Source organism: Manacus candei, unplaced genomic scaffold (genome assembly GCF_025592945.1).
Source record: "Manacus candei isolate 608988 ecotype Guabito, Panama unplaced genomic scaffold, ASM2559294v1 h1tg000015l, whole genome shotgun sequence".
In the NCBI taxonomy this organism is placed as follows: domain Eukaryota; kingdom Metazoa; phylum Chordata; class Aves; order Passeriformes; family Pipridae; genus Manacus; species Manacus candei.
The window spans coordinates 9,504,245-9,532,040 of record NW_026138063.1 but is presented as its reverse complement, the minus strand read 5'-3'; the positions used below and the strand labels follow the sequence as shown (position 1 = coordinate 9,532,040).

Below are 27,796 nucleotides of genomic sequence, written 5' to 3'. Positions count from 1 at the left end.
AAATATTCACCACAGGAAACAATTTTTTCCTTTTTGGCTACTATAGACTCTTCCATTGCATTTGACAGGCATTTTGTGTATATGGCAAACCTTTGTGGCTTCAAGAATACTGCTGAACTGCTGAGGCGTTTTAAAAGTCTCTCTGGTGTTTTCCATGAATATTTTTCAACTTACCATCGACTCTTTCTACAGGAGGCTCTTTGCCCAAATTGCCCCTTGGGGGAGCTCCTTGCACCTGCTGTATCAACATGCTAGTGCTGATCCTAATAGGATTCATGCATGGGTGTAAAGAGTTGCTCTGTTAGAAAAGACTTTCCAAAACTAACAAGAATTTTAAAATGTTAAAAGTATGTGCCCTAAAATAAATCCTCTCTCTGTAGCTTCACTCTCCACCAAGTTTCAGCCTGCAACTTTTCTCTGCGGGACTCAATTATCCTCTGCCAGGTTTAAAGATGCCTTAACACATATTTTCCTGCATCTTTTATTAGTGACCATCAACAAAAAGTTGACTGAAATGTTACAGTTGATGACAGTAACATCAAGAGGCAGAATCTTCCAGGTTTGTTTTCCCAAACTTCCTTGCTTTTTGAAACAGGATAACTCAGAGATAATGAATTAATTTTGAAGTCTGCTGGTCAATTTTGTCATTTTTTCACCAGTGTACCAGAGTTATATCTGCCAGGCCAGACAGCAACTGCAAGATTCCTTTATGGCTGAGAATGATGATGCCTTACAGATCAAATTAACTTTTACAAAATAAAAGGATCACATTCAAGAGCAGGTAAGAGGATCTGAACAAAATTTTCTGCTGTAGACAAGAGGTGGCTTTTGGAGTAGAAATTCAAATCCAAGACAAAAAGCGTTGTGTGGTCTCAAGACATACATTCACAAAGGCAACAAAGATGTTTCATGGACATTGCACATGTCCAGCCTAGCGTGGAATGGCACAAACCCTGTATGGGTGGGGCTGCAGGGTACCCCCAAAAATGGGCTCTGTGTTGATCTCTGTCACTCCCTCGGGGAGCTGGAAGGTGAAAGCCCGCAGCAGGTTGGCAAAGAAAATAAAGAGCTCGGTCCTCGCTAGGTGCTCCCCCAAACACACACGGTGCCCTGCAGAGGGAAGAGGGGAGGACAGTGAGTAAATTACCCCGACCTCAACAGCAATTGTATTCATTCTCACACAAAGCTAGGGTATTTTTGCCTAACTGAGAATTTCTTTAGGACTTAATGCAATCAATGACACAAAGTTTATTGTAATTCTTCCTTTGACCAGTCTTACCTGCAGCTACAGATAACAGTGTGGCCCTTCTGCTTCAAGTATCCCTCAATTACCTCAAAAATCTCATCTTAATTTGACTGACAACTTGAAAGGAATTCATTCCATCATATAAATGAAGAATAAGGACCTACTTTTCCTGAGAGATGTCATGCTCCAGTGTTGTATGCATAAAGAATCAGGAGGGCTGCTTGCAAGTACTTTCCAAAATGTATGTCTGGTGTGAAATGTATGCCCCAAATCAATAGACATGATCATTAGCAGAGAATTTCCTTCTAAAAATAAGGTGAGTTAGATATATACATTTGTCAGGGCACCTCTGTTTTTCCATGTTATTATTTGTTCAGTAGAACAAAAGTTACTGAAAGTAATCATGTTGATTTAAGCATTGTTTTCCACAAAAAGGTTTAAAATAGAAAACCAATAGGTTTTTAATAGACATCTTCATTCTACACTCCCAATCCAAACTGTTAATGCTTGTGCTGTCAGTCCATTTACCTATTGAGAATGGTAAAAAGGCTTCTTGGCTCACAAAGTTTCCATCCTTATCTAAGAAGTGACCAGGGTTGAACTGTCGAGGTGTTTCCCACTGCTCTGGGTCATACAAAGATGAAGCAATATTTGGAAGAACTATGGTGCCCTGAAAGGAGAAAAACACTCAGTTCTGGCTGTGAGTCCTTACCCAGCAGCCAGAGCCAGCTGGTGAGACCAGTGTTCGTTCCCTCTCGGAGTTCAGTGTTTTGTGCTGATAGACTCAGTTCCCCAGTAAGGACCGTGAGGAATTCAAAATATTTTTGCTTCAGAATGTTGGTCCGAGCCAGACAGTGGAAGTGGCCACGTCAATAGGAACTAACAACTTTATTTGTACTAAATCCGTTTTCTCTTCCAGTGTTAGGAGTTTCTGTGATTTAGTCTCTGACAAAAGCTAGTTGCAAATTGTCACGCTTTTCCCCAGATCTTTTACAGGCTTTCTGCACACAAAAATTCATTCAGAAATCTTTCCAATGCCTTATCAGCACAAACCCACCATAGTTTCCTTCAGTATCAATCACAAATATTTTGTCTTCATTGGTTTGTAGAAACACTTCGCTAAAATATCCTTTTCCATCCAGGGGCATCTCTCACTACTGATAACCCTCTCCCCAAGAGCTGCATCGCTCAGCCTGACAGATGAGTTCTTGTCTTTGTTCCCATTCAATGGGACCCAGAGGTATCCAGTCCCCCTGCTACTGAGGAGAAGCTCCTGGCACAAACAGATTTTAATCCACACCTTGTTCTACTGATGCAATAAAGGTGTGTAGCAACTTAGAAACTGCGTCTGTACCTTTTTGAGGGGAAAGCCAAGCAATGTTGTGTTCCTCACACACACCCTGGGCATGCCAACTGAGATAATGTTGCTGAAGCGTTGGATCTCATGAACCACAGCGTTTGTGTAGGGCAGTTCTCTCCGATCCTCATAGCAGATTAACTTGGAAGGACCTAGAACAGCATCCAACTCCTTCTGAACTTTTTCTGTGGAGAAATATTCAATGTTTCAGGTGGAAAAACATATCAAGTATTTTCACTAATTCTATTTAACATTCTGTTAAAAGGAAATGGTTCTTATGTAGAATGTCTGCTAAGTGAAACAATGCCAATTAGAACAATGTCCAAATACCAAGAAAGAAATGTGTCTACTCCTTGGCACCTGCTTTTTGATCAAAAATAGCATGTTTTAAATCACTTATTGCACAGGAGTCTTGGGAGCATTAACAAAAACAAAACTTCGTTTTATAAACTTCAAGAGAGGCAGGACACATCACCTAAAAAAAACACCTTAGATTTTTAATAAATGATCCTATCTTTTTTCCAGGCTGGTTGAAGAAGCAGTAAGATGTAGGGAAGTCCATTCTGCATCACATCAAGCCTGCTCTGTGACTGCCAGCAGTCCTTCACACAGCTGTGCTAGGTAGGCTCTCACACCTGAGATTTAAGCACCTTATAGAATTTAAAATGTACATCCAGAAAGATTTTTAAGTAAACTTCCTTCTATGAAGAACTATCTTGCATAAGCAAGCATGACTACTTCAGCATCCAGTGTAGTTTGAAGTAATCAGTCACTGTGTAATATATACACACATCTCTGTTGAGAGAACAAGGAGAGCCTGATTTAGTGGTGAGACAAAAGGCCAAAATTTTCCATATGTTACAGAGTGGAACTGCACAACATCGTCATTGGGTCTCAATACGTGCAACAGTATGAATGGGTTCAAAAAGAAGCCCAGGAAGGATCACTCTGCACCCACCCTGCTTTCCCACATATGTGCAAGGTATTATATTTAACTAAATAAAATTACACAGGTGAGTCAGTGCTTTCATAACCTTAATTACACAGGTGATAACAAAACGTGATAACATGAGATTAAGCAGACTTTCTTGTCTGACAGCTACAAGATGAGCAATTTTTTCTTCATGTCTTTCCTCCATTTAAAATCCTGTTCTCCTCTGCGTATTGGCACATGTTCTGTGATGTAACAATGAGATTTCTGTTACCCAGCATAAGACATCCTTCTTCCTTTCCTTTTCATTCAGTGATTGATGGTTATTTAAAAACTAGACTTAAAACCAAGCTTCTTAAATACAAATATATGTAATAGATGAGCCATCAGTTTCCTCTCCTGACTGGAATAAGTTCTGTTATAAGAAACTCAAACACATCACAGAGTTAATTTAATCACAGGTTAGATAGACACCCTGGTACCTTGGAATCAGAAATGAACTGATGGGCAAAAGTAAAGTCAAGGCTGGCAATTGACCTTTAGGCAATTACCTGTATTTCTTCTGCGATGTACAGAGCACCAAGAGGGGCAGGACCCCCCGTAGTCCCTCTTACTGATACTCAGCAATACAAAGCACAATTGAAGTACGTTTCCAAACAGTGACACTCCTTTATCACACATTAGTTTCAGGTTAATTATTTTCAGCCATTCAGTCGTGTTTACGACTAAGACAGAACCCAACCCAATTTCCTGAAGCACCATGAGCACCCCTCACCAATGGCTGCAGCAGTGGCCACTGTTCCTTTAAGGAACACATGTGCAAACTACTGGCTTCCCAAAAAGTGACTCCAGTCCTCTTATCTCTACCATAGTCTTCATTTCCCCACAGACCCCTACACCTCAATCAGCCACAGTCTCCTATACAGGTGCATAATTCCCAAGTGGTTAACTGTGGGAACTGCCTTATTCTTGTGGCTGCTCTAAGAGCTTTTGTACAGATTCCCTGCATCTCCTGATGCTGCCTAGCAGAGATCTACCAGTACAAAAAGGTACATGTACCACTAGGCATATATCAGTATCTAGGAATAATCTCTGATCCATGAAGATGTTATGACTTGGCTGCTCTATTGCATGAAAGATATTCGTGATGTGCTTATTACTCACCTTGGATGTCTGGATATGCCACCATATAGAGCAGAGCCCAGTTCAAAGTAGTGCTTGTTGTCTCTGATCCACCCAGGAAAAGGTCATTTATAGAATAAACCATGTTGTCTTCATTGTATGTAGACCTGGGTTCATCTTTGGACTGCAAATGATAAGAAAAAATAGAGGCTTATACAAGAAAGTTAGAAAAATCCAAATAGGGTTAAATGTGTTTTTATAACTGGTCCCAAGCTGCAGTGTGTTCTGCATATAGGACAATACAGAGACTGATAAGGAATGTTAGACAGCAAGGATGACTATCAATACAAAAAGCTAACATTTCACAGAGACAAGCCATCTTTACTGCCCATTTAATCATGAAGCTAAATTACATGTTCTTTGCAGAAAGGGATTATTGGCTTAAATGTACAAATAGTGGTTTGTTTAGAAGGTTTCATAAATAAATCTTCCTCTAAAGATGTATACCAGCATGTTGTTCTTCATGCCTCAAGTCACAGTCCACCACTTATTTTTTCTAGCAAGCAATGCAGTGACAAGGTAACGAACACTGCACTGTGTAAAGTTCTTAACCTGTGGTATTCAGGTTTCTTCTTCACTACAAAGGCACAATGACTCACATACAGCTGCTCTGGGGTTTTACAGTTTTCAATTAGAAGTGTGAGGACGTGTACGTATACACTGAAACTATAAAAGAACATCATTATTGTTTGGGGGAATTCATTGTCTAAATTTAGGGAGGTTATGCTCAGAGGTCTTGAACCTTTCTCTTGCCAATGGAGCAATTGAAAAGTGGAAAGGATGTTTTTCCCTGCTGTAATATCATCTAATCTTTTTTTATTGCTCCTGTGCATCTATTACAGACAGTTCAATTTTTTTAATAAACAAACTTGGATGATTTCCATCCAACAGATCCCAGAAGAGCTCACTGAAAAAATTTCTGGTCCACTGATTTTCAAGACTCATAAATCTTAGAACAGCAGTGAAATGCTTTAGAAGCTGTTAAATGCTTTGGAAAGCCAGATGTGTGAATGTGCCAGTATAAAAAAAAAAATAAACAAGGGGATCCCAGGAACTAGAAGCCAGTTGGGCAGACATCCACCCTGACCATAAAAATATAGCAGCTGATGTAGTAATTAATAGAGAATTACCAGTTAGAAATACAAACTGATGCTATTGGTTATTATATAGAAAAAAATGATCATAGCAAGGAGATCTGATTTGACTCTTTGGTAGAAGTACTAGCTTGGATGATAATGACAATTTCACAGTTGCAGTATGCTTGGAGTCCACAAGATCGTTGCTTTTGTTCCCCAGAATAATAAAAAATCGAGCACTATTAATATTCATAAGACACAAGCTACAAGACTGAAGAGCAGGCTGACAGAAATAGCTAACAGACAATAGATGGGAGGGATTTCTCCCCTGGCTGCACATCTGTAGTGACTGAGCACAGCAGCAGACCTGCTCAGGGTGTACACAAGGCAGGCAGTACCCAGGACAGCAGCTCCCTTTCTGCTGTGACAGGAGATGCAGGATGAGTGCCTGTAGCCTGACAGAAAAAACTTACTTTTTCAATGTGATCCAGGTAAAAGTCAATGAAATCCTGCAGTTCATCTGGTATCCCACGCTCCGTGTGCATTCTGATCTCTCTCCGTGTAAAGGAGCTCAGGACATCATAGCAAGCCAAGGCCTTCTTATGGGGCCCAGGGAGACGACACATCAACCAGGGGAAGATTTCATACAGCTGTGGGAGTGACACACAAGAGACACTGCAAAGTTTCTATCACCAGAAAATGCACTAGAAAGGCCTGCTGCAGAGAGAGGGTCATGTTCATATCAACGTGGGGTTTGGACCTCATTAGTAAAATATCCTGTCAAAGACTGTGTTTATGCCTTCAAGTTGTGAAACAGTACACTATTTAGTTTCTAGCTGTTTTGATGGTAAGATTCAGAGTTCCACAGGCTTTCAGCTCAATCACAAGCTAAATTAGAATTACTATAACCCTAGTTATAGTACTGTGTTCGTCTATTCAGTTATTCAAGTCACATCTTCAATTACTATGAACTGCATTCAGGCATTTTAAAAGTGACATCCTGCCCTCCAGTGGAGAATACCGGGAACGGAAAAGCAAAACTTGCCAATTGTCCTCACCAGGATGTGCAAAAGGAGTTGATAAACCCAAAGCAAGGGCTGGCTGCCGGCAGCTGCTATACAGGCTGGGTAACCCCCAAAGCACTCTCTACCAATTGGCCTCTCAAGGGTCCTCAATAAAATTTCAAATATCTGAAATCCAGAAAATCTAAGGAACAGCTACCTGACAAATTTGAGTGCTCTCCTCTAGAAAGGAAGAAGGCATTAGCTGACACAACCAGATTAATTTTTTCCTTCTCTCTTACCATTGGAGAAAATCTAGCCTAAGAAATAGCTGCTTTCTACCTATTCTGATAGCTAGAAAGTTCGTTCTGATTTTCAGCCTATATTTATGCTTGGATAATTTGTATACATTGTTCTTGTATCTGCAGTGTGCTTTCTCCAATCCACCTTCCTGGCTACTGGTCCTGCCAAATCTCCTCCTCCATTTCTGGAGAAGCCCAATCCACAGTGTTCTCCTGCTTAGTGCCTGACAACATGGGATCCAGTCAAGAAATTGGGATGTGGATGCAGCAATACCATTTTTTACACAATACTGAGTACTCTTTGCATCTGGGAAATGGGAAGATTGTGGCCATTGCTCCAGAACAATTTGAATAGCTGTTCTTGTTTCCTCGAAAAGTATCTTATTCACTGGACTAAGCAAAGCCAGGGTAGGAAGGAGACAAGAAAAGGAGGTATGTTCTCTGTCCTAAAAGCAGGTCTCGCCACCACTACACACAACTTACAGGAGCAGAGTTAGGCTAAGCAAAAGGGAGCCTGACCATAACCCAGTGACAAGAATGCTCTGTGGGATGTGGAGGGAAATATTTGTATTACAGGGATTCCTTTGTGTTTTACATTAAGAATTTACTGCATAAGATGTATGGGACAACTTTGGCAGTGGGACAGAACCAGAACTCCCAGAAAACTTTGAATGCACTTCTGTGAAAAGGAGGCCTCTAGTGTCAGATGAGTCCTTGACTCCCAAGCCAAGCTTAGAGTTATATTTGTTGGCTTAGCATTTCCTGTCATCTGCTGCCTTTGTCTGGAGCTACTCCTCACTCAGGCTGAAGGAGTAGAATTTCTCTGGGAAGTCTTCAAGTCCAAGTTTTAAAGAGGAAATGGTGATAAGTAGCCACAGGCAAAACACTTCGGTGTTTGAATCATTCTTCTCTCTGTTGACTCTACAAAACAGTGTCTAAACTTAGCATGTGAATCACACCTTTAGACCTGACTTTTAACATTTAAGAATCATATTGTCCAAGACAGGAGTCTGGTGCCTAGAGGCTGAAAAACCATGACCCAGGAGCAGTCCATGGGTCTATGCCTCGCTGCAAAGAGTTAGGAGCAGGCTACCAGAGTGCTCAAACATAGGACAATGAACACAAATGCCTGAGGCTGGTATGTGGAGCATTACCATCACATTTTGACAGAGCGCACTGCCCAGTAAAACTGCACAGGACATCACTCACCCATTTGAAAACTTCTGCCCAACAGCCACCTCTTGAATCTGCATTTCTCACTCTCCATCTTATTTAGAGAAATACAACAGATTGTTCACTTACATGATGAATAAAGCTGCCCCCAAATTTGAACAGTTCCTCTGTGGCTCTAATCAGTTCATGAAAAGTCTCATCCTCTCTGGCGAAACGATGTCCAAACACGACAGCACAAATTACATTTGAGACAGAATGAACGAGAGAGAAAGAAGGATCCAGAGCTTTCCCTGCAATCGTAATAATAAATGTCACTGTTAATGTCTCCTGCTTTAGTGAAATCAGAGAATGTTATAGGTTACCCAAAGAAGAGAGCATTGCATTTCATGGAGAAGCAGCAATCTTCATACAAAATTATAATATCAAACTGATTCTTCATGACCATGGTGCAATCCCATAATCCCAGGAATGTGTGGCACCCTAAAGAAATGCCAGATATGTAAAATATTTTGTAATATGATAGAGCAAATTTAGAGATAAGGAAAAAACACTCAATGCAAATTTGCTGCCCGGCAAATTCAAAATATGTCTTAAGCATGGGAGTGACTGAGAACACTGTGGATGAAGGGAACCTGAAGGGAGAACTGCAAGAAGGGAGACAGCCTTATCCAGCAAGGACATATAAGCCACTATGTTTTGTCTGACCTTGCTAGAGATGAACAATCTCCAGTAAAATAAAATGTTGTAAACTCCTTTCAGTCAATTTTGGCAGTGATACAATAATTAGTTTTAAAGCAATTATTTGAAAATCTAATTCAAATCCCTATTTTGTGACTCTGGAATAAATTTCTATAAACAAGTTTATTTATGTATGCATCAATGCAACTGTCAAACACTCAAGGCATGATTCTGATTAGCAACTTACTGTTTTGTGCTTTTTTTCTCCTACATATATGGCCACATTTCAATCTCTCCTAGTTCTTAAACCATAGGATTGGGCTAGGTTTAATTACTTTTAACTGACATAATGCTAGCCATAGCATGTCCTGATTTCCTGTGCCTTTGCGCAATGATCAGTATTGGGAAATCCAACTCACATGATCCTAACTGGGTTGAGAAGGGTAGAATCTTGAATTGAAGACAAGATTCTAGTCACTGTTACATGGAGTGTAACAGCATTACAGACAAGACTTAATTAATCAGCATTGACAGTGCCTCCATAAGTTTATGCACCAGCACCATATTTGAGCCAGCAACGTGCCCTTGAGGCAAAGGCCAACATCATCCTGGGCTGCATTAGGAAATGAATTGCTGGCAGGCCAAGGGAGGGGTCCTTCCCCTCTGACCAGCACTGGTGAGACCCATTTGGAGGGCTGGGTCCAGTTTTGGGCTCCCCAGTATGAGAGACGTCAACATACTACAACAGGTTGAGCAAAGGGCCAATTAAGGGTTTGAAGCATCTGACATAAGAGAGGCTGAGAGAGACTGTTTAGTTTGGAGAAGAGAAGGCTTAGGGAGGTATCTAAATATGTAGAAATACCTGGTGGAGGGGAATAAAGAACATGGGGCCAGATTTTTCTCAGTGGTATCAAGTGAGGCAATAGGCAAAAATACATTAAATTCTGCATAAACATAAGAACCTTTTTACTGTAGAACTGATTGAACAGCAGAACTGGTTATCCAGAGAGGTAATGAAGTCTCCATTCTTTAAGATATTTACAACTCAGCCCTAAGAAACCTGCTCAGATTGACCCTTCTTTGTGAAGGGATTAGACTAGTCCATCTTCAGAGATCCCTTTCCCCTTAGGGTGTTCTATGATATAAATAATAAATAAGCTCCAGTTTTTCTTCCCAGCTGTAGTTGTTTTGTAAATAACTTTGAACAATAATAGTCTCCTTGAAAACACAGGACTGGGGTCTTTGCATTTTCAGTCCGTTCCACAAAGACACTGAAAGACTGTGCACATTCTCTTGTGGAACAAAAGTAGCCCTTAATTTCAGAGAAGTTCATATGCTAAGGACATCAGACTAATGGTAGAAATGTATTGATATTTATTGCAGAGATACCTTTCATACTTGCAAAGAAGTCTACCAGGTAGTGGGCTTCCTCTTGAACTCGGTGCTCCAGACCTCTTTTCCCCAGGCCAAGGTTGCGTAGAGTCCTGAGTGCAAACCTTCTCTGCTGCTTCCAGGTGTGACCAGTTGCCAACATAATCCCTACATACATTAAAGGAAGATATCTTTATCATGCTAATATTAATTATAGACAAGGACTACATTACAGGATATACTAGGCCACGGAATATAATTAAACTATTGCATTGCCTAAGAACACAAAGGCACAAAGAACTCTGGCATGTAAGTAAGTTAACAGGGCTGAAAAGGACAAACTCAGCTGGATAATAAGATGACTGGCAGGATTAAGCTTGATCCAAGACAACCAGCTTTCTCTGGAAGTCTGACAGCTGCTTCTCAAGATGCTCTTTGTAGTGCTCGTCTCACACTCTGCTGTGCCTGAAGCTCACCTGAATCAGGTTAATGGTTCTTGTGAAGGGAAAGGGGGAAAGAACTCTGACTGTTCACAGGCAGGGATGAAAGTTCCTGTCCACAGGGCAGGAAAGTTCAGTGCTTAGGCTTTGTGACAGGCTTTGGGAATTCCCAGTGTGGTTGGTGGTATGAAACCTACAGCAAGGTTGAAATAGAAGTGCACTGAGCCTCTGGGTGTTACTGTGGGAGTAAGAAAACGTTCACAAAAGGAAGGAAGGGAACGGGAAGAAGATCCCACTATCAATCTCACTCTTTAATTGGAAATGTAATAGTGGGAGGCAGCAAGTCCAGGACAAGGAAGTGGGCTGTTTCCCGCTTTTTTTCCACTTCTCTGTGGCACAACTTACCGCTGCCTCATCGCATCACCTCTGAATCTGCTCCAGTGAGTACTTCATACAAGACATTATGAATCTTTTTTCTTTTGCTTGTATTTTCCTCCTGCTACTGTCCAAAAGCTATTTCACCCCTCCCTACCTTGCAGTTCACCTGGCAGTCATTCCTTGCAGACAAACCCTGCTTATTGTGGTACCTCTGAAAGTGGTTACAAGCTACAAAAGAGCTGCAATTTATAAAGATGATGCTTCTGTGCAGTGTTTAGGGAAAGAAATTCTCACCTTTTCCTTTGGCCATTGCTCTGAAGAAAGGAGACACCAGCCTCCCAGAAACATCTTCAGGGTGCGTGGTCATACCATCCTTCACTGCTTGAAATCCATTCAGCACAACCACTGGGGCCCATCCAAACCATAAGGTAAATATGTTGCCATGAATTTTTGCCAGCTAGAGATGGGAGAGAAGCCAGGAAAGCACAGATAAAATCCCACATATTGCAAACAAACAGAGGATGAACCTGTTTTTGCACTGATTACAAGACCAGCCCTAAAGTGGAGTGATGTTCTCCATCTTTCCCACAAGATTATAATTATCTGTGAGAAAGCATATATATCTTCTTCAGCATTCACTGTTGGAAACAACTGAGTATTCCCACTTTTCAGAGCCACAGGTCTATGTCAAGAAACAAAATGTATCTTTTATTACTGTATATAAGCCAAGGTTCAGTTCTCAAAGATTCATGTGAAAAAGGGTATTTTCATTAATTCATTAATTTATTTCAAGAGGGTTTCTATCATTTGTACAAGTAAAGTAGCACAAAAGAACACAGAAATGCCAGAGGAGTAAATAGCTTGTAGAGACTGTACCAGTTATTTTCTTCTTTCCTCCCACCCATTTTCAATCCCACCCATTTTCAGTATAAGTGAGCACATACACACAAAGTGCACTTAAGTTCTATTTACTGCTCAAGCTAGAGAGTGCCAGTGCTCAGAAAGATAAAAATCCAGGCCATAAATGCAATTTTTTTGATACTATTTTCTTCCTTAACTATTTAATCCTAAATTATATCAAATTTCACATGAATTTGTCCATCTCAGTATTAAAAGGGGATCAGTTTAAGCATCAAAATGATCTTCACATATTCAGAAATTCCAATACCAGTTTTCTTAACTTGGCAAACTACTTTACACCACAATAACTTTTTCTTATTTTGGCAACCAAACCAGCAGTTCTGAACCAAACCGGGTATGATATCACAGTGACCAGTTAACAGGGACACTGTGCCAGCAACGTAGTTTCAGGAGAGGATGTTTTCACATAGCAAACATAAGAAATGACAAAGACTTTTAAACAATTAGGAATATCTGAAAAAAGTACCTTCATGAGGAGATCACGATTAAACTGGAAGTTCAGCTGTATCAAGGTCCCAAAAATTGGGAGAGGAATTGGTCCAGGAGGAAACCATCTCCGTACTTGCTGCAACTTTAAAAACTGTGTAATTAGAAGAAATACAGCCACAGCTATAAGAACTTGACTTATTGTCAACATTTTACTGTCTGCTTTTACCAGCTTGTCTTTATTCAAAATAGTCTATTGAAGCTATTAAGGCTGGTTGCTCAACCAGTTTTTTCATAAGAGCTTAAATTTCATATAATAACTCTTCCCCGCCTCTAACCCTCCCTCTTTGTTATCAACCACTCCCTTTTTGTCCCACTTACTACATTCTCATGCTTAAGCATATTTAATAGATGCACACCTTCTCCCTCTTCTCATCCAGATTATACTTATCAAATACGGATCACAGGATTTGTAGGAACAGTGTCTTAAAAGACTAGGGCAAAGACTTTCCAGGCAATGTAAATTCTCCACCTAATTTTTCTGAAACAATTTTGGATGGTATGTGCTCCTACAAACACTCCATGAATGCTTTTAGAAAAGCAATAGTCATACGTACAAATTAAGTGTGTAAATGTAAGTGGACATTAAATCTTGGACTTTTTAAATTGTTTTATATATATTCCATATACATGTTCTATCTAGTAATGGCAAGACCGACAGAAGTTAAAAGCCCACATTTATCTTAAGATACATAGACAACTATCTATTGCTTAATACAAAAAGCAAAATTTGTTATGCTTTTGAATATAATTGAAAACATAACTGGTTTAATGTATGACATCACTTTCTTTTTCCTAACATATTTGCAATAGGTATTGCAAAACCCTCACTGAGGGTTTTGTCTGCTTCTGAAGTTCCCCTTTCAGTCTTGACATAAGATGGATACCCTAAAGGATATTTTGAGAACTCATCAGAAAGTTTATGAGACAAATAACAAATAATCATATAGAAAATACATCTGGTATGAAACAGATTTAAAAAAAAAAACAAACATGGGAAAAACCTACTAGGGATCTTGAGCTACAACAGAAGGGCCCCAACAAGAACCAGTCATGACACGTGTAACTTGAGAACAAACAGAGACTGTAGCTAAGACTCTTTGCCACACCTCAACACACACAGGACCCATAAACCCAGCACCAGGGGAGTTCACATGCCTGAAATCAGACCATGAAAACCACACAAGGAGTCTAGGCACCACATAGCAGTGACCATTACAGTCCCTTTACAGATCTAGATTGAAATGTTAATGGATCGGTGCCTCCCTGTCAAAAATGCCCATCTCCTGAAAGCAAAACACTTGCAAAAGAAATGTGTTTTGACTGATATTCTGAAAAACCTGCCATAATGACTTGTGCACCAGCTTGCTTCTTGCAAGTGCCCTGTCTTTGGGACAGAAACTATTTCCAGGATTTTTGGCTCTGGGACATTGAAGACCCTTATCCAGAAAGGAGTCTGCCAGTCTGCAGTTTACAGACCTCCAATTCAATTATCTTCCAACCATGGCACCTCGTTACCACTAATGCATAACTGATTAATGTGTATTAACCAAGAAAGGGATGTTTCTAGGTTTCCTCAAAACCTTTGTTTGTGTATATTGAAAAACTTGTTTTTCAAGGCAATCATTTCTAATTTATCTCTCTCCCCCAACAGGGAAAAAATAGTCTTTTTGAAAAGAAATTCTGGTAAGTTTTACCTGCTCTGTATCCAGTGTAATCTTACAAAATCTACTTCAAATTTACTAATTTATCAGAATTTTTTATTTAGAATCAATGTGGTACACTCCCTGTCCTTTTAGATATTCAAAGATTTTTCCATCTAAATGATTTGTCATCAGGAAAAGTCATTTGTCCAGTGATTTCTCTACCAGGATGTGAAGAAAGAAGTTTCGACCTGGGGCCTTCACCCCTCCAAGGCTGCAGCCTCACAGCAGGACCTCTGTGTATTTTTTTAGTCTTGCAGCCTCCAGTTTTCACATTATCAGTCATTTCTCACAAGTCCAGGTATCCAAACACCCTCCAGCCCCTTGTTAGCCCCTTGTCACATCCTTTATCATACTCTTAATCCCAGCCCAAAGCTCTTCCTTGTGCCTTTGGCATCATTTCTGCTAAAGCATCCCTCTGATCAGGGGATCTGTGTCTCCTCTCATGCTCTGACCACTTCAAGAGGCTTTAAACCTTTTTCCTGGTGGTGTTTTCCTGAGGGAGGAAGATTTCCTGTCTGTTTCTGACTTTGGCCCTCTGCTCCCCTGCACGATGCCTGTCCTGGCAGCAGTCCTGTCCTCCCTCCATGTCTAAAGCTGGGGCACACCACAGGGGCAGGAGCAGCCAAGAAAAAATACAAGGGCAGGAAATGGAGCTGGATAGAAAGCAGACTGGCACTTGTAGTCTCCACTGGGCTGGAGAAGGGAGTGAGTGTGAGAAAGGACCCTAAGACCCAGCCCTCCTCCATCCCATGTGAAGTGGCCACTGTGAGAAATTGCTCTGTCAGCAGAGCAGCCTTTCCCTCCAAAGGGCTGCACAGACCACTCCCCAGAGAGCCAGCAGCCTGCCTTCCCCTCAGCTTGGCTCCAGACACCTGTCCAGGTGTTTTTTCACAGGTCTTTTTGCCACATTTGCCTGTGAGAACTTGGTTGCCTCCCTGATACCCACTCAAGGTAGCAGCTACAGCCTTCTCTCTGCCTGGCGGCTCCTAAGACAGCTTCCCCACCACAGTATGAGGCACCAGTGGCATCACATCACCCCATTACCCTTCTGCCTTCCTCCTGCATGCTGGTCAGAGACCAGTTTTCTCTTTGGACTCAGCTGGACTTTCTCTGTATCTCCTTTTTACCCAGTACCACAACTCTCTTCCAAAGAAACCACGATAAATTCCCATCCTTCTTTCCACCAGGTAACAATTGAGAGCTTAAACGGAATATATTTATTTTTTAACATTATATTTCTATGGCAGACAACAAAAATTCCAAGAACCACCTTAGATCTCCCACTTCTCCAGGGCCATCTTTTTTTTTGCCAGAGTTTCAAATGTGAAACTCTGAAACATTGAGGTCCACTTAATTTTTCCCACATATTTCTCCAGGATGACATTCCATAGCTTCAAACCCTACTTAGTTTTGAGCTCAATAGACACTTTAACCAGTGTTCAGCTGGAGCTAGCCTGGAATATGGTTCTCTCACACTGGAAAAGGGAGATGACTGTGGGTTGGTATAGACTACAGATGAATCTGGGATTCATCTTACTTTATTTGATGGAAAATGTATTTATGAGGTTGCCTAGGCTCCATTTTCTATATAATTATTAAATGCAACCACCAGCAGCATTTCTTCGGCTATTCTTCAGGATTAGTGATTTTTAATTTGCTCAAGGCAAACTGCTGCCTCTCCTCTTGCTGTCCAGCTGGATACAAATGAGTCACCTCTTACCAGTGCAGAGCTACTGCCAGGGGGATGTTGGCAGTTTGAGCATGAGGGGACTTCATAACAATCACCTGCCTGTCAGGACATGCTGGACATGGGTTGAACCATCCCATAAAGGTAAGCCTGGAGGGGAAGAAACTGGCAAGCCAGGTTTCATCCTGTATGCAGATTAGTGATCTCACACATCCCTGCCTGTTAGCCCGGGGTGCTTTAAAACACAAGGTAGGCAGAGGTACCTGAAACAAATACAGCTGTGATAATGATGTCAGTCCTGGAGATGGCACTGTGAGCTAATCGGGGTATAAAAATAATCCTTCCTGTGTTGGCAGACAGTATCCAATTTTCACCTCATACAAGAAGAACATATCTCAATGCCATAAAAAAAAACCCCTTGTTATCTGCCAGTAAGCAAATTTGCCAAATCTTAAATATCCACTTTTGCCAAGTCCTTAGTCACCAGGCTTATAAAGGGCTTCAAGAATTCTTCAGTAGTGCCAAATCTTCTCTTGGTCATGATATCCTAATTTATGCTGACTGATGTAAAAGCAGCTAACTGTGATCAGGAATTCATTAAAGAACTAAAAAAGTAATGAAGCTGAATAAATTATTGGAGGATCTGGAGCAATCACCACCAGTAGATGACCTGTCATGAAGAAGACATTCTCATGTTGCTGGCAACCAGTGGGATCATCAAAAAGGACAAACTATCAACACTGTGACTGCTCACTGTTATCATTTGTCTTCCAATCTTGCTCCTTGCCTGTGTTAAGAAAAGCTCTCCAGAACTGGCTGATGAAGCTGCTCTTCTATTTTCATCTGAGGGGATGAAATTCACCTGTTTTAGTGGTTGAAACCCTGAACTGTCCTGCCAGGTGTCAAGGATAGACTTGTATACAACAAGCTTGCTCAACAGCAAACATTATCAGTCTGAGGCAGTGTTATCTCAGGTAATATTATGTCTCTCTAGAAAGCTTCCTCCAAGAGCTTCCTATATCTCCTGCACCCACTAATATCCTGAGACAGACTGGAAAACCTCTGAGCCTATCTCCACAAATGCCTCTGTGGCTTATGAGAAAGAATGCCCAGATCTTTCAATTTATAGTCCTTGCTTCAGGTTCTTTCCCTGTAAATCCTCTTTCCATCTGGTAATAAACAAGCACCAATTCTAATTCTTCCCTTAATGTTTTTATTTGTTACACATCAGGAGAAATTTAACAAGATTTTCCAAACAGAAAGAAAGAACAAAATATGAACTCTTTGTAATTATAATCCTCAGGATGCAACTATCTGAAAAACATTTTTCAGGGTAGCGATTAACTAAATGAAGAGGAAAGAAAATCTGAAGACATGGAAAAAGGAATTCACATACAGAAGTAATTTTACAGAATAACTCTTCCCTGCCTCTACCATTTCCTACCGAGGAACGGCACAGATCTGGTAGGGAGGTGGCTTCATCGTGCTCCCAAAAACAAACTTGGTGTTGACTTCCTTCACTCCTTCTGGAAGGGTGAACGTGAATGCCTGTAGCAGGGTGGAAAAGACAATAAAGAGCTCCATCCTTGCCAACAGCTCCCCCATGCACACACGCTGCCCTGTGAAGAGACAGAAAAGGCAATACACCAAAGGATTTCTACCATACCTCCCTCTCTAATCTGCTCATTTGCTTGTTTTCTGCAGACCTTGTCCTTTTCTCTTAACTTTGTCATTTAATGGTTCAGAACTGAAAGGCTGCTTTTGTTTCCACAGAAAGTTTTGATCTATATTTACAGCGGGCAGGAAAACGTTATAGAAATGATCACCAGGGTGATATAGTTTACACTTACAGTCTTCCTAGCACCATGGATTCTCCTGCCACTACTTTGATAATTGGATCTCTTCTCCGAGAAAAATTGGATCTGTCTCCGAAGAAAAACTTTTCCATGTGTCATTCCTTCTCTTCCTATCTTTACCACGTACAGTCAGACCTCTCCCTTCTCGGAGATCTTTAGGGCAGTGGAATGTGTGTATACACCCTTTCGTGGGTGCCTTTCCAGTTATTTTGGGGAATGAATGGATCTTAAGTTGTTATCACAAGGAGTAAATAAATCCCTATTCAGTGCACACACCTATTGCGAATGGTAAGAACGCTTCTCTGTTTACAAAGTTTCCATCTTTATCCAGAAAGTGGCCTGGGTTGAACTGATCAGGTGTCTCCCATTTTCCAGGATCAGACAGAACAGAGTCTATATTTGCAAGAATTACGGTGTTCTGAAAAAAGAGGAACAAGGGTGTGAACAGAAATTACCACTTTAGAATCTACTAATATTTAGGACAAAGTGCACCTTTCCTTGTGAAAGGCCACCAACAGAGACAGTCAGAGCTTAGGGGCACTGCTAGAACACAGAGGATACAAGAGTTCATGTCCCTAATCAGAAAAACCCTCAAAAGCCTGTCTGAAATCATCTGATGGACCAAAATCAAAGATATTCAAATATGCAGCACATTTGTACCTTTGGAACATGATATCCCAGCAGCTCCGTGTCCTTCAGACTCAGTCTGGGAAGTGCAATTAAGATTATATTACTGTATCGCTGGATCTCGTGAACTACAGCGTTTGTATAGGGCAACTTCTTTCTGTCCTCATAGCAAAATACATGGGAACAACCAAGAACAGCATCCAGCTCCTTCTGAACTTTCTCTAAGGAGGAATATTCAGCTTTAAATATACAACCAACAATTTATAAAGTCTGCATTCATAATATTTCTTATTGCTTTTTACAGTCATAATAGCATCCAACAAGATGAAAAAGATATTTTATAAAAAAGAATGCCTTCAACTTCCCATACGGATGATCTGAGTAAAATCTGACGTTAAGGTTGTTTATAGGTTGTATACCCAAATAATACTTCAAAAATAGCAATGGCAGATTAAGTAATTCTATAAGAAGATGTAGGTTCCTGTTACATTTACTGCTCTAAGGTAATTTATAAAAATATTTTTATTAGTATTTATTTTTACAAGCAGGGAGTCAACTGGAAAAAAATATTAACTGTGTATTAGGAGAGAAGTTTAGTAATTGATCAAGGATTATTCTTCACTTAGAAGCACACAGATTTTGCTTGTCGTCTACAGGTGGCCTAACTGCTATTCTGTAATTACTTGCCTTTGGAAGCAGTTACACAATTAATTAATTAATTAAATTACTTTTTCTCAAGAACTTCTTTTTTTTTAACTTATAATATGAGCTGAGTTGGCAATTTCTGATTAATTTTTATTAATACTACAGCCTTTATAATTGCAATTAGAATCGCCCAAGGAAACTTATGAATGTTTTAATATATCCTGAGAGGGTGAGAGACCATGTGAAAATTCAGTACATGCAACCCAGTCTCAAATTTTAGGTCTTTTGGAGCAGTGTTTTGTAACAAAAATCGGAGATCCTTTCTCCTTTACACTTCCACTATTTTCTACTTGCCAGGCTCCTGCTGTGCCTGGTACCAAGCTTAAACTCTCAAATATGAGGCTGTTGAAGTGATTTATATACCTTCTAATCCTTTCTATCTCATACACTCTGACTCTACCTTTTCACTCATTTTACTCTGCCAACCTGTATCTTTCTTCTGTTAATATCATTATTAAAAGCACACATTTTCAAGATACTCAACCCAGTATTTTTTTACATCTGTTTATACCTAGATATCTGTGTTTGAAGTTCTAAGATTGATGGAATAACCACATATATTAGAAACATCTACTGTATTTTAGTTATTTCTGCTGCAAAAAATTAGGAGCAAATCAAAGAATAGCAGTCATGGATTTAAAAGGATGACCTGAAGGCTCCACCTTGTCCTCAGTGGAAGTCTAATCATTCTTGTCTGTGGAGAGGCAATGGAGCAATTTATCTTGTCTGAGACTAAACTCCTCCATATTAAATTAATCACGTCTTGCATTCTGTGTAGATCTCTTGAAAACAAAACCTGAAATAACTGGCCTGTATGTTAGAAAGGATACATCAAGAAACAGATACGTTCAGTTCACCTGATTTATACTCTAATAGTTGCTCTACTATTCTTTGAAGAGGCACTGCTACTATTTGAACTTGTATAATTGCTAAAGAGTTGGAGACCTCTTTGGATGTGCTTACCTTGAATGTCAGGATAAATCGCCATAAAGAGCAATGCCCAACGTAAAGTGGTGGCTGTAGTTTCTGTACCTGCTATAAAGAGGTCAAAAATAGTCTGGATCAAATTTTCTTCATCATAAGTAGATTCAGCATCTCCTTTAGTCTGCAGATATGAATTGAAAAGAAAGTTATGGCACACAAAAAAAGAACTAAACCACCTCACAGGAGTATTTACTGATACTACACAAAAAGCCCTCACCTTCCTTCCCCCACAAAAGAAAAAAACAGGCACACACAAAAAAACCAAGCAAACAAAATAAACAAACAAACAAACAAATCCACATAAACCACAAAACCACAAAAGGGCTAGAAAATAAAATTTTCTGAATAAAAGAAAACCATTTTCTAATATTCTCCAATACACTTGTCAATTTATCTTATCCATATACACATCTTGTTCTTCAGCCATGACACAGTTACTACTGTACATACTTTCTACTCCTGCTGCAAATCTCATCATAACTGTCATTTCTAGTTGTAACTTAACCATATGCAGATCTGTTGCTATTGTAGTTATGGATAATCTACCTGAAAATTAACTCACTTTATTACTTCTTCCTCTTGCTGCTATCATTTACTGTCAGGTTTTTTCATTCATCTATGTATAAGGTTTTCTATGGAGAAATTGTATACTTCTATATTTATATTAGATATCATTATAATCAAAGGAACACTTAAAATCGCTTGTTGTTAGTGAAGTGTGAGAGGAGTCCAGAGATACTCACTTTATCTATCTCAGCCAAATAGTAATCGATGAAATCTCGATTTTCGTCCGCTTTTCTTTTTTCTTTGTGGCTTTCAACTTCCTTTGCTAATAGAGCTTTCACAAAATCTAACTTGGACTTAGTCTCTTTATATGCTGCTAGGAAATGACTTGTAAGCCAGGGAAACAGTTCATACACCTATAAAATAGATATTTTAGATATGTGGTATTACCTATAAATATGTGGTATTTAGCAAACTAAATTTGAATCCTATACAGGCTTCTGGGTAGTGATAAAAACAAATGAAAGACTGATGACTGAATCTTCCCCATTAGACTGAAAGGATAGTGCCTATCCCACGTGTCATTAAAGCCTTTCTAAATCCCATTTTTCTCTTGAGCAGAATTTCTCTTGGTTTTATACTACAAAATTATATGTACTACATATATGTATACTATAAGATTATACAAATGTGATATACAAAGAATAAATTAAATTCCTCTGTACCCCAATTCTTTGCTAGGCTCACCTTTAGTACCAAGGACCTCCTATGAAACATGTCCCTGTTCTCACTTTATCCAACAAACATATTTCTATTTCATCACTAAAAAAACCCAGATCCAGGTTGACTTCCTTGACACATCTGCTGACTGAAAATAGAACTATCCAAACCCGGGTTTATTTTCTTATAGCAGAATACTGAATGCATTGAGATTTTACTCAGATCACCTTCTCATAGATGAGAAGCAAATGTATCACACCCCTGTGATATGCAAAACAATTAAATGACATAGAAATACTGAGGGGGGATTCCCTTCTGTTTATTCATTGTTCTAAACATATTCACACTCTTGTCCTTATACCATTACAAAACCACATCTCAGCAGAGAAGAAATAAAACACTTCCTAGGTGAATTCTATTCCTCTATTTTATTTCACTTCCTGTTTTCCCCTTTTAAAGATTGCATCATGTCCCTCCAGTTACAGAATTACTGCAGCTTAAATTATGCATTCGGCCATAACTTCTGGGCTCATCTATTTAAATGGCAATTGCATGACAAAGATTTATCTCCCCACAAGCCTATTCAGATTCCTGGCTTGTATTTCTTCTTCATCCTACTGCATAATTTTGCTTGACACTATCTGTCCACTTACCAGGAAAACAGATTAGTACAGCCCATCATTAAAGGATTGTACATCCCTGTGAAAACACTGTGGAGAGCAGGACAGAATGAAATGCGGGACTAGAATGTTTTTGTTGGCTGTAATACACAATTAAGATGTTTTAAGAACAGTTTATAAAAATACCTACTGAGAGAAGCTTGGAAATAGCTGAACCTGTGTCTACCCTGGCTAGAAGGTAGTTTAGGAATGATTCAACCTGCATCTCCTGGGATAAAAAATCATAAGTAGTTTTATTTTAGCTTATTTACCAAAAGTATTGAATTAGTCCTCAAATTCTCTAGGACCTTGACAAGAGCAGTTTCCAGTTAGTCAGAGATGGTGGAAATCATGCAAGACTGTAAAAAAGCCAGATGAGTTCCAGCAAGTTCTGCAGAAGCAGCTGCCTCATACATGGGTAAATTGACTTTTTGACTATACACAGTGCTGTGGTTTCCATTCAAATACTGTTCATTATAAAACTGCCCCTGTTTGAGGCCATCTGTGCCACTGCTTTGGCAGCTGCAGTCACAGCTGCACACACAGAAGCAAGAGAGAATTTTTCTCTCCAGTGGACCAAACCACTGAATTCTTATAAGGACGTGCAGAGATGGGACAGGTGTTGCTGCCAAAAGCTATAGGGGAAAACTACCATTAAGCAATTTCATGACATGTTACCTTTGCACAAAACAATTGCTCTACTTCAGTTTCTATGAAGTTAGTTAGCAGTAGTGAAGGAAGTAGTAAAGACCCATATGACTCTTGACATTTTTTGACAACCATATCATACCAGAATGAAGAAAGCCACTTTGTCAGACAGAAATTAATATAAGTCTTTTTCTGAGCTTTTCAGATATTTGGACCTGTATTTTACTGATGAGTTTCAGGGACTGTTTCAAACATCACAGTTGTACAGGTAGTGCTTATGCAAGAAAGTCCTTTGTATGTCTCCCAGACACGTAACAAACCTATGTGTTTCCATCTCTGTCCCACAGACACAACAAATGTCTGTCCTATGATGAAACATAAGCAATTGAAACAAGTTTTGAACTAGGCATCTGGAAGTACTGTTCAGATGTATACTTCAGCAATTCCAGGTGCACTAGTATTTATTTTTGTTATAGAAGTAACAATCAAGTTGCCTTTTTCATTGCCTATATATAGAAATCAATCAATCAAACAAACAAACAAAACTAATTTTCCTCACAAAAAAAGTGATGCTGTTCCCAAATGCTGTTATGGCATCGATGGATTCAATCAAGCGGTGGAAATTTTCATCATCTCTGGAGAAGCGATGTCCGAAAATCACAGAACAAATCACATTTGCGACAGCATGAACCACAGGCATAGTGGGGTCCAGAGGTTTTCCTGTAAAACAATGAACTGCATTCACTGTTAACACTTAACTGTTCCTGCTTTACCCACTGACAGGAGAACTGATAACATTTTGTAAACATTTCTGACATTAATTAGTTCACTGGATGTCAAATCCCAATTTGTTGGTAAAAAGCCCAAGTCAAAAAGTAACTTCAGACACCTAAAACACACTGATGGTTAAAAAACGCAAAACTGCTGGTGGGAATGGAATTAGTAGTAATAATTACAAAAATGGCCAGATTCCACTGAACCTTGGCATCAGTAGATCTCATGTTTGGCAATAACCAGGGTACCAAAATTGTCAGATGAGACATTAAATACATAGATGAATTGAGAACCACCTCCTATTCTTTGCTCATATAATGATAGAATATTTGAGCCTACTACCTATGGACTCACCCTGTTATTCAGCAGTACAATCTGAACAAACTCCCTCTCTTACTGAGGAGCTTCACCACAAGCCATGTGAGCTGAGCTTTTTCCACTGCACTTACCAGAGCAGAGAACAGGGTTGTGCAGCCTTGATCAAAGCATTTCATATTTTATGTTTTGTTTTTCTTTTCTGCACAGGAGTATGGGGTGTTGTGACACTGATTTTGTTACTGTTTGCTCTTACCCTGATGCTGTTGCCATGAGTAATGTAAAGCTGATTCAGAAGTAATAGCACTAACAGATAGGGACCAGTATATACATATTGGTATATTATATATACCAGTATATACAACCAGATAGGAGATTCCAGTTCTAAGCTCACGCTGTGGGGTTTCACACTCCTGCAAGGAAATGTCTCGTGCAGGTCACATGATACAGACCTTTGAGACTCAGCTCTGCATATACACTTTAAATCCATTTTTGTAATCAAATAGTTTGAAAAGCTAATGGTAAACTATCCTTCAGCAAAATCTCCCACTGCACAGACCGACCTGCCCACCAAGTCACATACCATTGGTTTTCTGTAAATATTCCACCAAATGACAGGCCTCCTCTTGTAGCCGATACTCCTGGGTTTTCTTCCCTACTCCCATTTTCCTCATTGTTGCAAGTCCAAAACGCCTCTGCTGCTTCCAGAGATGGCCATTAGAGAACATAACACCTGGGATTATAATGAATTAATGCTGTCAATACCTTATAAATTAATGAATTGATACAGTCGATACATCCAAGGAGCTGCTCTTTTATTCTAATTATTTCAAATTTTTACCAGCATTCCTCTTTCCTTTCTTCTTGCAGTTTAGCCATCTATTTCCTGTATAGAAACTCTCACATTACTTCTATGGTGCCATTATTGTTCCAACAATAATGCTGGAACCAGAAATAGAACTGTTTCAAAAAACTCATGAAAATAATAAACTTTTTTCCCAATTATAAATTAAGGGCATTGAGGCTCTAAATCAATTTCCAAAACTAGGGTTGGAATGAACACATGAAAAGAATTTCTGAGAATAATAATTACCATTTCCATGTGACACAAAGTGAAAGAGACCTCCTGTGGGCCTTCCAGCAACATCTTCAGCATGAACAGTCAGACCTTCCTTCACTGCCTGAAACCCTTGTAGGACAACTACAGGACGTTGTGGAACCCATAAGGTGAAGATATTACCATAAATTTTGGCCATCTGTAGAACAAAGCAGCATCAGAACAACATGGGTAAGAACCAGTACATTTAAATCAAACAAAATAAACCAGATCCTTTCCCTTGGCAGGTGCCCCAAGAGTGACTGACTTTGAGAAGAGAGCAGCAAATCTGTTTTTGCATATTATGTAGTTTGAAGTCAGGTTTCTATCTAAAGTCTCACTTACTAAAGATCAAGATGTTTCTAAAACGTTAGCCAACATTGCCAAAGTCTGCAAATGCTATTTATCATGTCTTACAATTCAAACTCATTGTCGATGGTCTCTTACATCTTCACTATTTATTACAAGAAAGCATTAGCTCATGAGTTTGACATGAACCATCTACAGATTCCCCTTTGTGTATCAAGACTAGCAAAAGCAGCCAAGAAGGTGACTGATGCAGGAATCACCCTCTCCTTTCTAACTCAGCTGTGATAGCCTTGTCTTCAAATGCTATGCATGCAGAAATCACTGGAAGTGGGCAAGACAGTCCTTGACCTGGCTGCTGAATCAGGAACTAGAAAATTAGCAAGTCTGTGGAGCAGAATGGCCTGGGAAGAGGGGGGTATTGCCAAAACATCCCAAGAAATTCAGGACTAAAGGAGTACAAAATTTTGCTGCTTAGGAGCAAACAAGAGGGAACAGGTATGCACACTGAGTAAAAATGCATATGCACATGCTTGCACATTTGTGTTTAATTTCATTTTTGTAAGGACTAATTCATGTCTTTTGAAATCTTGGGATGAGCAATGCTATTCTTCAGGTTTGGGGGGTCAGATATAGAAGAAGAGGCAGCAGACAGGCACTGCCTATTATTTTATGCTGTAGAATAATACTACTTTGGCTTGAAATATGCAGCTCAAGAGCAAAGAACTGGCAGGATATGGAAGAACCAGGGAAAAGGAAGGTTGAATATAAAGAGGGAAAATGAGGTGATATTACTTATACACATAAATGTTAAATATTTAATATATATGTATGGGGATTACAAAACAACATGGTACAAACTTTAGAAATGCTAGACATTACAACTGGACTTAAAAAAGGGCTTGAGTATAGGCATACAGTGAATTAGTTCAGTCATTTAAAAGCTCAGTCATGCTCAGAAGACTGAAGTCTCTTGTGAAAATCTGACCAAATTGTATGTCAGAAAAAAATTGATTCTAAGATCTTTCAAAAAATCTGTTGAATAAGTATAAAAAACCTCATCCTTTCTATACTGAAAACATATATGCCCTCAGTAGCAATTTCAAGGAATACTTAGAATTACCAGTGCAAAAACAGAGATACAAAAGGCTACACAGAATTAAAGACTCTGTTGTAAAATGTGTCTTTTTCCTATGTGTAAGGCAGGACTATTATCATCAGTATGGTTTTGTTCGTAAGCACATAAGGTTTTAATTGTTTGTTTCATTGTAAGTGCAAATTTTCATACCAAGAAACAGATATTTTAATCATCTCCACCTATTTTCACATTTATGTAATTTAGAATAAATCCCTCCCTAGCATTCAAAATAAGACTGTTAAACACACTTTCTTTCAAATCAGCTTATGAGTCTACTAATTAATTGCCAGAAAATACATACTTTTTTAAGGTTCTCATGATGAATTCTGAAGTTCATCTGCAACAGGTTTCCAAAGAAGGGGTATGGAGTTGGTCCAGGGGGAAGTCGTCTTCGCATCCATTGCAGTTTCAGGAACTGTATAATCAGCAGAGACACCACAAAAAATACCAGCACTCCACTCACTGTTACCATTTCCCTCCTGATTTACACGGCAACGTTGTCTATGGACAGCTGCTCTGTAGACAGAGGATAGACCCACTTTATCTTGCTTTGCTGGTTCCTCCCTAAGAAGAGAAAAAGATGTTGAAATTTCTGTGCCTCTCCATCTTTCCCTCTTTATCACTTTAATTCTCCACCCCAGAGAATTAATTGTTCTTATTTTTAAGCGTATATGTCATCACTCCTTCACATTGCAGCTATAAATCTGTCAATCATTGTTTCTTCAAGGGATGCAAAATGTAGGTTTATTGTTTACCTCCTTGTGCCATGACAGCTGCTGTGACAAAAATCTTTGCCCACAATTCTAGTTTCATAAAAAAACTCTTGCAAGAACAGAGAAATAAAAAAAATTTCCCAAGAGTTTTCACACCCAAGGATGGTGGGGTTAATGAAAGTTCAGGCTGATCAGTAGCCATCACGTGCACCAACCACATGCACTGCCCCTTCACTTGCCCCATATTATTGTTTGACTCTGATGTTCTCTGCTACTCCTTTAATATTTTGGTTTTCCTCACGGTTTGTATTTGTATAGTAAGGTCTTTGGCCAAACCTTTTAATTTTGTGCCTGGGGCACATAAAATGTTAAGTACTCAAATTAATCATTGGGTAACAGGAGTTTGATGATTATAATGGCATAACACCCAGGTGTCCACAGACTCCCTGTTCAGCTGCACGGGTAAGTGGGGCTGCATGGTCTTCATGACGAAGCAGAAAGCATAATTTCTCCCTCCTCCTCCAGCTGCCTCTCTGCTAATCCCACTGAATTGCTTGCAGCAGGAGTAAAGATGATGCACAGCTGCCTCTGTGAGTTTCTTTCACAAGCACTCTCATGCACCTGAGCAAATCCAGCTCTGCAAAGTGGGGCATTTCAGACAATACAGCTTTGGCGCTTGCGCAGGAACAGCACTAGCTTAGACTCGGCTCATCTGACTTAGACAGGAGCGTGTGGCATTCTGGGAAGTCACCTAAGACGGTCTTGCTGCTCACATGCCAAACTTATGGAGCTGGCACAGCTAAAACCAAAAGTTGT

At 39.6% G+C, this 27,796-nt stretch overlaps 2 protein-coding genes across 4 annotated transcripts; both read right to left on the bottom strand.

Moving 5' to 3' along the window:
• Positions 1 to 273: 273 nt before the first annotated feature.
• Positions 274 to 12,797, bottom strand: LOC127468726 (cytochrome P450 2J4-like). Of its 2 annotated transcripts, XM_051782209.1 has the most exons (9): positions 12,523 to 12,797; positions 11,430 to 11,592; positions 10,336 to 10,485; positions 8,398 to 8,558; positions 6,266 to 6,442; positions 4,699 to 4,840; positions 2,601 to 2,788; positions 1,775 to 1,916; positions 274 to 1,110 (listed from the first exon to the last, which is right to left on the bottom strand). In XM_051782209.1, the coding sequence occupies exons 1-9, from the start codon at positions 12,691 to 12,693 to the stop codon at positions 932 to 934; spliced, it is 1,473 nt and encodes a 490-aa protein (XP_051638169.1). In that variant the 5' UTR covers positions 12,694 to 12,797; the 3' UTR covers positions 274 to 931. The 2 variants fall into 2 exon arrangements, with proteins under 2 accessions (XP_051638169.1, XP_051638170.1); XM_051782210.1 differs by lacking the exon at positions 1,775 to 1,916 and having other exon boundaries at positions 950 to 1,110.
• A 3,880-nt stretch (positions 12,798 to 16,677) lies between these two features.
• Positions 16,678 to 26,819, bottom strand: LOC127468725 (cytochrome P450 2J6-like). 2 transcript variants are annotated; one of them, XM_051782208.1, is made up of 10 exons: positions 26,569 to 26,819; positions 24,821 to 24,983; positions 24,311 to 24,460; positions 23,198 to 23,358; positions 20,851 to 21,027; positions 20,087 to 20,228; positions 18,452 to 18,639; positions 18,068 to 18,209; positions 17,380 to 17,554; positions 16,678 to 16,778 (listed from the first exon to the last, which is right to left on the bottom strand). In XM_051782208.1, the coding sequence occupies exons 1-10, from the start codon at positions 26,737 to 26,739 to the stop codon at positions 16,775 to 16,777; spliced, it is 1,473 nt and encodes a 490-aa protein (XP_051638168.1). In that variant the 5' UTR covers positions 26,740 to 26,819; the 3' UTR covers positions 16,678 to 16,774. The 2 variants fall into 2 exon arrangements, with proteins under 2 accessions (XP_051638168.1, XP_051638167.1); XM_051782207.1 differs by lacking the exon at positions 16,678 to 16,778 and having other exon boundaries at positions 17,244 to 17,554.
• Between the last annotated feature and the right edge of the window lie 977 nt (positions 26,820 to 27,796).